Here is a 9,238-nt window from a genome sequence, read left to right on the forward strand (position 1 = left end):
GGTATCGTTTGGTTGTCACTTCAAGGCTCCGTTTGACAAAGCATTTTAGGTACCTAATTTGGTCAAAGTAGCTTATTTGACCAAAATTTCAGGTACCTTATTTTTTTGTAAGCGTTTGGCAAATAAGCTAGCTGAAATGAAATGCTACCTAGAGTAGCATTTGAGATTTCAGGTACATGATTTGGTTTGATTTTCCGTTTTTACCCTTTAAATCCTTACTACTCCAATAATTATCATATTCTTTTATGTCATTTCATCAAAATCAGTTACCTTTTCAGTTAATTTGCCAAACATTTTTTTATATAATCAGCTACCTTATTAGTTCCTAGTTCTTTTTTTTTTTTTTTTTTCAGTTAGCTTTTCAGGTTTCAGTTACATTTTCAGGTTTCAACTACCTTTTCACTTAGTTTTACCAAACAGAGCCTAAATGCGGATAAATTGTAAAATCTCATGAATTGGCAGAGGTAGAGTTGTTTGGTTGCCTAAAATACCATGATTTCTGGAGAAGAAGAATTACCTAGCCCCCTAGGTAATTGGAAACTCTTGTATCCATTTAATTACGTCATGTCAACCAAATGAGTTTTAAGCAATTCACGTGATTTCTCCAATTTATGGATTTTTTAACTGATGGGAGATTAATTCCGCCATGACAACCAAACGACACCAAAACGTTACTCTTAACGAGAAATGTCAACTGTGTTAGCTCATAAAGAAATAAAAGTTGGTAATTATGATTCGGGTTTCAAATCCAGTTAATACTTTATCAAATTCGCATATGTGATTGTGTGAGACCTTACCAAAAAAAAAAAAAAAAAAAAAAAAAAGAGTCTTGGTGAATGCTGAATATAGTGACATAAAAAAGCAGTAAAACTGTAAAAACAAGAGGTGCCTAACTGCCTTCAACTTAAATCTCACCATTTCACTAAGACTTCAACCTACAAAAACAATCAGCAAAAAACCCAGAAAAAAAAAAGGGGAAGAGAAACAAAAATGGCATCAGGATGGGGAATAACAGGAAACAAAGGAAGATGTTATGATTTTTGGGTTGATTTCAGTGAATGTATGTCTAAATGTAGAGAACCTAAAGATTGTTCTCTTCTTCGTGAAGATTATCTTGAATGTCTTCATCATTCCAAAGAGGTCAAAATTTATTCTATCATCTTTCTTCTTTTTTGTGTTTAAAGTTTGGATCTTTGTTGTTTATGTCATTGTTTTATTGCCCTTTTGTTTGATTGGATGGATCTTTGTTTTCTGGGTATTCTTGTTTGATTGTTGTATGATTAGATTTTAGGGTGAAATTAGGGATTATAATTGATTTGGATTGTTCAGGTTTGTTAGACTGTTTAATTGAAAGGTATTATGTTGTAGTTAGGATATTGGGTTGATGAATTGGGGTTTGATGCATTTGGTCTAGGTAGCACATACACTCCTCCTAACTAGCCGTCTCGTGTCCAACGCTGTGTCGGACACCCGCCTAAACATGTTATAATTTAGACGAGGAATAAAATGTCAAAAGAGATTGCTTAGAAGATGGGTTTGGGTGGAAAATGAGAATTATAATTGATTTAGATTGTTGTATTAGGTTGTAGTTAGGATATTGGGTGGATGAATTGGGGTTTGATGCATTTGGGTAGACCCGAAAAACTTCAATTGGGGGACCTTCTGATATAATCCCTCCGTCCAAAACGTTTGTTTTAATTGAAGGTAAAGAAATGATTGGAGCGGAGGGAGTAGATAGGCAGAGGATTTCGACATGGTTTTGTAACTTTGTATAAGGTGAAGGTGGGATGTGTTTTAGTTTGTGGGTCAATTGTATATTTGTACCTAGCTTTACAAGACGGTTTTTTGTTGTTGTTGATCAAAGTTAAGGGATGGAGTGCAAATTCTTTTGACGTCTCTCACCCATAAATTTGAGAGTGGCACCTTGGTATGTGGATTATTTGATGGGGTTAGCTGTTAGCATCAGCTGAGGGTGCTGTGTTGATCTTTGGTTTTGGCTTATAGTTGTTTGTTTGAATTTATACGCTGGTTTCTCTGCAATGTAGATTTAACCCTTTTGGAATCAAAAAGAGGGGGGAAGGGGAGAAGAGGGAATGGAAAGGAGGGATGATGAAGGACAAGGGAATAGAGAAGGATGTTTTCCATACAAATCTTTCCTATATTAGAGGGACTTGAAATTTGACTTGCAGGAGGAAAAATGAATCCCTCGATTTCCCTCCCCGTCAACCCAACTTGCTAACCAAACAAAGACATGTATCCCTCATTTTCCTTCCCCTTCCTTTTCATCCAAATCCCTCCATCCGAACAAAGAGTAATTAGATGGGTTGGTGGCTTTATTTTGACCATCGTGCTTTACAATATGGTCTTCGGGGTTACTCTGATTTCGTCCTTGAGAGGCTTAGAGTACAATCGTAAGTCGCTAGTGCTTGATTTGCTAGGCCAGCTAGGACAACAATACATACGTAAGAATTAGGGATTTGTCCGTGTTGCTATATTCTACTTCGTAAAGCTTGGAAGGGAATATCACTTGCTAGGGATCTCTTTTGGCTGTTGAACAAAGTGATAGACTACACTGTCATCTCTGTGGAATCAGTGATCATATGCTTGTCATAGACATAGCCTTTATCTCTTAGGTCTCTTGATCTTCAATTTCCTTAGTTCTTGAATCAGGTGCTCAAAGGAGTAGGGCGTGGGAGTTTTATATTGTAAGGTTGATCAAGTAAAAAAGACTTTAGGGGGTGGAGTAGAGCAGAGTTACTAACACATCAAAGTTTGGATGTTTTATGGGAGTGAGGGGAACGAGTTTTCATACTTTTGACCTATTTTTCTCTTCTTATGCTGCATTCGGACATGGCGAGTGTCGGAAAGGGATACTTTCTGAATAACTTTCATATTATTGGTGTAATAACATAATGTACATTATACCTGGCGAAGTAATGACCTACATTCTGATATGGAAACTAAGAAATGTAGGAGACAGCTGTCATGGAAATAAGGGAGATGTTACTTCTAAGTTTCAAATCTTACAATTGAAGGGGTAAAGAGATATGATGGTTGATGTCGACTACCCAATTATACATGGAAACAAGATATTATCCTTATCTCTTTAAGCCACAAAAACCGGGAACGAAAAAGGGCTATGACACAGACTCAAACGGCACAGCTTTGCTGAATGTTACTCCCTCCATCACATTTTTACTGTCCTCATTTAACTAGGAGTCATATTAAAATCTAGAGATGAAATATCTTTATTACCCTTTTGCCTTCAACAATTTACATGTAGAGATGCTACAGTACTACTACCATTATGTTACTTAACTGGGGATACTATAAGTTAAAAACTTTTTTCTACTCGATGTAGAAAGAGGATATTGATATTGGTGTGGACGAAATAGGAATTGGTGACGCTAAACTTGAGATGGACAGTTCTGAGTGACTATTGTTGCTCAATGCTTAGGGTATTGGTTTGTGCTGACTGTAGTGATCTATGATGCAAACGTTTAAAACTAATAAGAAAAGGTTAGGAAAGACCGCTTTTCAAAGGGAAGTTATCAGGACAAAGGTACAACATCCCGGTCGTGTGGACTGTGGAGTAAGGCTATAGTCACTAGCAATACCGTCAATTGTTCCAAAGAATTGACTTGTATCGTCTATGCTTTCCACTCTTGAGACTTCACCTTTTCATTTTGCATCTATCTGCTAAAGTACCCTTACAAATTATCTGTGCTTGTGCTCATGTGGTCACAGTTCCTCCATCCCATTTATATCGTCTGCTTTTTTATTTCATGTTAAAATAATTGGCCTCTTTTCTAAATCTAGTAAAATAAAAAGATGAATTTTCCACACTACCCTTAGTTAACTCTTCTAAGAGGTGGCAAATAGTAACCATAGTGATAATGAGTCGAGGTTATGATGACAGTTCATCTTTATATCCTTGCCCTTTGTTTGGATAGTTGGAAGGGGAGGGATTAGGAGGGAGACAATTTCCCTAGTTTGGTTAGCAAATTGCATTGAAGGGATTTGGAGGGAGAGGAAAAATGGATCCCTTCATTTCGCTCCTCCAAGCCAAATAATTTCCCCTCCAACAAAGGAAAGATTTGAAGGTAAAACACTCATCATCCATTCCACCTGTCCTCTATGTTACTCAGACTCGTGTAGAAGTATCCGACACGGGTACGTGTCCAAGTGTCGGACTCGGCTGTTTTTTTGAAAAATATGCATATTTTAGTCTAAAATGAGGTGTCTAAGGGTCATACCCATGTCCGAGTGTCGAGTGTCGGACACGGGTACGCGAGGAAATTAGAAGAGTCGGAGTAACATAGCCTGTCCTTCCCTCCCTTTCCCTTCCCTCCTTCCCCCTCCCCTTCCTTTCCCTCCCATTTTGATATCCAACCAAGGCCTAAATGTAACTTCTAGTCAAATGAGGATGATATGAATGGGATGGAGGGAGTATGTGCTTAACTCGCTGCAGAAAAAAACCCGTTCCAAAATTTTCCGAGTCAGTTTCACAATTAGTGCCTCAAATGTAGTGTAAAATTTAAAAAGACCATGAGTTAGTTATAAACACATGAACCTGGATGTTCTCAAGGTTAGCGAGGATCACAATTAGTGCGTCAGACGTAGGGCTATTGATGATACATTGATAACTAAGTGCCGTTCGTAAGTTTTTTGTATTAGACGATCTCATGTTAAAATAATTTGAGACCAACACATTAAGCTACGAATGCTACCTATATGCATTTACTTCTGGTATGTGATCAGACTCCAGAAATTGTTATCACCAGACCGTCTTTCAACTTTATCTTTTAAAAAGACTTTTCTGTCAACTGATGATAATTGTTTCCTGCAGTTTCAAAGAAGGAACCGAGTTTACAAGGAAGAACAACGTCAGATACGAGCAGCCGCCAGGAAGGCCAAGGGCGGAGATGAGGATGAAGGCCATCATTGATAATAACTGTTATTGTCGTCTCTTCAACTTCCTGAATAAGAAATCTGTAACGTTTTCCAATATTTGAAGTTAACTGGTATTTTCAATTCAGTCGTCACTTGTGTGATCGATCATTTGCAGATTGACAAGGTTTTGTTTACGTTCATATTGCATATGGCATTATTGTACTGCCTATCTTTGATAAGATGAATGTTTTTGCACACTTCTTCAATCTCTTGACCGCAAAGTGCTTGCAAATAATCATAGATGTACTTCGACCTCATTTTGCTCACATCTAGTCGCACCACCTTTTTGCCAATGAGTAGATTATACAACCTGTTGTATGCAGTTGTTGTATGATGTAGAATCCGAGCTGTTTACTAAAGTTTTCGAGTTTTGTTTAAAAGAATCCGAGCTATGCTGTAAAGTTTTTGAACTCACACACTTTGAAAACTCAGAAAAATTACACAGAAGCTCGGATTAATGTATAGAGTTGTACAATGCTTATTATACAACTGGTTGTATAGTATTATTTGTGCCTTTTTGCATATGCATAGGTTTGTATCGATGGTTCAGAAATTTGGCCGCATGTTTGTTAAAATTACAAGTATACAATGAAGCAGCAAGCACCAGCTAGTTGTTTTCTAGTGTCGAATTTTGAACCAGCAAATGTGATGATTCTATTTCAAAGAGCTGGGGTTGTAAATCGCAAGTCGAGGGCCACCAATCTGATCTTGTAGTCTCTAGTAACTCGAGCTCTCAGAGGTCATTCTTGTAGGGTATGAGTTGGGTCAGTTCAGGGCAGATTGTATAGACATATTTGTATTCGGATTGAGCCTATTAAGTCTTCCGGTGTATTATTGCCTATTGAATCATTTAGGATAAAGAGATGAGTTTGTGCTATCGAAAATCGGTTCAATTTGAATTTTGGGTCATATTTGCCTCCCCTGTTTGAGAATGGGTCGGATCACTCCAAGAAACCGTTACATACATAGGTCGGGGTACAGATTCTTGTTCAAGTACTGAAGTATTCTCAACTCAAACATTGGACTAGGAATAGTGTTGAAGATATCACTGAATTAGCGGCAAACTTTCACTGCGTTTCTTTTGCTTATGTTCCTAGAATTTGTAATAAAGCCGCTCATAGGTTAGTTAAGCGTGCTAATAAATTGTGGAAGTCGTTAACCCGATTGTCACAAAAAAAAAAAAAAAAGGATGGTAATGATGGAATATTCAGCCCTTCTCTAAAGCCGTGTTCACAATCCACCGTTATCGCACAGGATTTTAATGTGATGCGGAATTTGTGCTTATCCTTCGCTCAAATTCGCTCTTTGTATTGTACTCGTGTTGTCTAATGCAATTCTCATATAAGGTGTTGACAATTTGAGCAAATATCTAATATCTACAGGACTGTTAAATATCTGCCAGAAGTAACAGAGAAAAATTTTTGTTACGCTTTTGACACTCACATCCCACATCGTTCAGTTTACAAGATTGACTTGTGTTTATATACCTGATTCTTCAACAGTGATTGTCGACATCTGATAAAATTGGAACGATACAGAGAAGATTAGCATGGCCCCTGTGCAAGGATGACACGCATAAATCGAGAAATGGTCCAAATTTTTTTTTGACATTTTTGCCCCTGTTTTTATCAGCGATTTGACCGTTTTGCCGTTCTTGCTGACGAAGTGTGTCCATGCCTGGAAATCTTCTAAAAGCTCATGCTTTATTAGAAGGAACTCATTGCATGTAAGTTTATCTCCAACCTACATGAACTTGAAACAATCGAATTTCATGGATCATTATTCGAGAAATGATCCAATTTTTTTTTTTAACTTTTTCCATTGTTTTTACCTAGTGAATTGGCCGGTTTATCCCTTGAAATTGTAGAAGGGGAAGGGAAGTAGAAGTGGAAGTGGCATGACATTATAGTATTATACCTTAAAGTGTAGAATGGGTAAATTCGAAGAAAAAAGCCGGGAATAACCAAAACGTGGTATTAGATTTGTTTTTCAATAACTTGTCTTAAATTTTATAGACAATCAATTGACGGACATAAATTCTCGTGTAAGATGATTTTGCACAAAAAGCATCCTGTAAAACGATTAAGAAACTAAATTAGGGAGTACTTATATGAGAAAACCATATTCAAACTGCCAAACGCTTTTGCAATTTAAAGGATTAGAATAGAGGCAAAAAAAAAAAAAAAAAAAATAAATAAAGGTTGCGACATCAATCAGTCACCCACAGTAGACCCATAATACCAAGAACACCACAGGTTATCGACTACATCTACGCGACTAAGCTACAATTTGTATCGGGAGTTTGAGAGGAAAACAAATCTATAGGAGTAGTTGAACGAGAGTTGTATCTTAGACGGAGTACCTCAGTTCTCAAATTTCTGCTACGAAGCAGTGCTTTAAGTCTTTAACTACTTATTCTTGGCAAAGGCATTCCCAAAATAGAAAGATAAATAATTGACTGAAATACCCTAAAATGAAATAGGTAAATAAATGATCGGGACGGAAGGAGTAATCTTTAAGTGAAGAGATTTATCTGATTCTTGTGTTGACAATTTCGGCAAATATGTAGTATTTGCAGGACTGTCAAATACAGAAAGATAAATTTTCAGTTTCCCTGTTGACACTCACATCCCACATCGGTCAGTTTGTAAGATGAAAGCGTATTTATATATCTGATACTTCAACATTGGTTGTCCATAAATCGAGAAATGGTCCAAATTTTTTTGACGATTTTACCCCTGTTTTTGGTCGGAGATTTACCCTTTTGCCCTTCTTGCTTAGGGAATTTTTTCCCTGGATCATTTTTTCTGCGAGATTCAGTTTTTTTGGACGACTCTATTATTGTTTTCGACAAGAGATGTGACCATTTTGCGTGAAATCTGCTAATGCTTTATAAGAAGCAACTCAGGGGCCGTGGTCGGAGATTTACCCTTTTGCCCTTCTTGCTTAGGGAATTTTTTCCCTGGATCATTTTTTCTGCGAGATTCAATTTTTTTGGACCACTCTATTATTGTTTTCGACAAGAGATGTGACCATTTTGCGTGAAATCTGCTAATGCTTTATAAGAAGCAACTCAGGGGCCGTGGTCGAACATTTACCCTTTTGCCCTTCTTGCTTAGGGAATTTTTTCCCTGGATCATTTTTTCCGCGAGATTCAGTTTTTTTGGACGACTTTATTATTGTTTTCGACAAGAGATGTGACCATTTTGCGTGAAATCTGCTAATGCTTTATAAGAAGCAACTCAGGAGCCGTGGTCGGAGATTTACCCTTTTGCCCTTCTTGCTTAGGGAATTTTTTCCCTGGATCATTTTTTCTGCGAGATTCAATTTTTTTGGACCACTCTATTATTGTTTTCGACAAGAGATGTGACCATTTTGCGTGAAATCTGCTAATGCTTTATAAGAAGCAACTCAGGGGCCGTGGTCGAACATTTACCCTTTTGCCCTTCTTGCTTAGGGAATTTTTTCCCTGGATCATTTTTTCCGCGAGATTCAGTTTTTTTGGACGACTTTATTATTGTTTTCGACAAGAGATGTGACCATTTTGCGTGAAATCTGCTAATGCTTTATAAGAAGCAACTGATTGCTATATACTCCCTCCATTCAACTCCACTTTACAACTTTCTATTTTGCGCACTATTCACAAGCGGACATTCAATTTCAATTTTCTCTCGATACATAAGTGAAAATATATTCATTTGGGATCTTATTTGATTCGTCTTTAAGAGTACATTAAAAAAATTAACTTTTATAATTTTTGTAAATACGCAGCTAATGATATTTATCATGTAAAAGCTGTGTTGGCAAACGTGATAAAAGAAAGTTGTAAAGTGGAGTTGAATGGAGGGAGTAATACCGAGTAGTTTATTGTCAAACCTAGCTAAACTTGAAACACTTGAATTCCATGGATCATTATCCGAGAAATGGTCCAAACTCTTTTTAACGGTTTTGCCCTTGTTTTTGCGTAGTGAATAAGCGTGTTGCGTTGAGTGACTAGTTCAATTCTTTTGATGTTTTGCACATTGTTTCAAGCCATCAGATTTCGAAAATATGACCAGTATATATTACTGTACTATTATTCAATTTAACATTCATGCATTAACCATAGCTTCTATCTGTCCGAAACCATTTTTTCATGCAGTATTAAGGCAACTCTGTCATCGTATCAATTACCAATGGACGAGTTACTCGGGATTTTCTCGAGATATTAGATTTGGCATGAAGGGATCCGTCAAGTACGATAAAGAAGCATTGACCTATCAACTTTAGTAAACAATAAACAGCG

The 9,238-nt window shown here is 37.1% G+C and overlaps 1 protein-coding gene and 1 non-coding gene across 2 annotated transcripts; both read left to right on the plus strand.

Moving 5' to 3' along the window:
- Positions 1–895: 895 nt before the first annotated feature.
- LOC141656511 (NADH dehydrogenase [ubiquinone] iron-sulfur protein 5-B-like) lies at positions 896–5,150 on the plus strand. The gene is made up of 2 exons (XM_074463424.1): positions 896–1,140; positions 4,850–5,150. The coding sequence occupies exons 1-2, from the start codon at positions 991–993 to the stop codon at positions 4,946–4,948; spliced, it is 249 nt and encodes an 82-aa protein (XP_074319525.1). The 5' UTR covers positions 896–990; the 3' UTR covers positions 4,949–5,150.
- Positions 5,151–6,447: 1,297 nt separating this feature from the next.
- LOC141658178 (U6 spliceosomal RNA) lies at positions 6,448–6,555 on the plus strand. The gene has a single exon (XR_012549080.1). It is a non-coding gene; the product is annotated as a U6 spliceosomal RNA (small nuclear RNA).
- The last annotated feature ends 2,683 nt before the right edge of the window (positions 6,556–9,238 follow it).

The sequence above is a fragment of the Silene latifolia genome, chromosome 5, assembly GCF_048544455.1.
Source record: "Silene latifolia isolate original U9 population chromosome 5, ASM4854445v1, whole genome shotgun sequence".
Taxonomy (NCBI): Eukaryota; Viridiplantae; Streptophyta; class Magnoliopsida; order Caryophyllales; family Caryophyllaceae; genus Silene; species Silene latifolia.

What these genes read in the sequence shown, in the direction of transcription:
- LOC141656511 (XM_074463424.1), top strand. Translation starts at nt 991, where the DNA reads ATGGCATCAGGATGGGGAATAACAGGAAACAAAGGAAGATGTTATGAT. An exon ending in GTCTTCATCATTCCAAAGAG is followed by an intron (nt 1,141 to 4,849) that starts GTCAAAATTTAT and finishes TGTTTCCTGCAG; the next exon opens with TTTCAAAGAAGGAACCGAGT.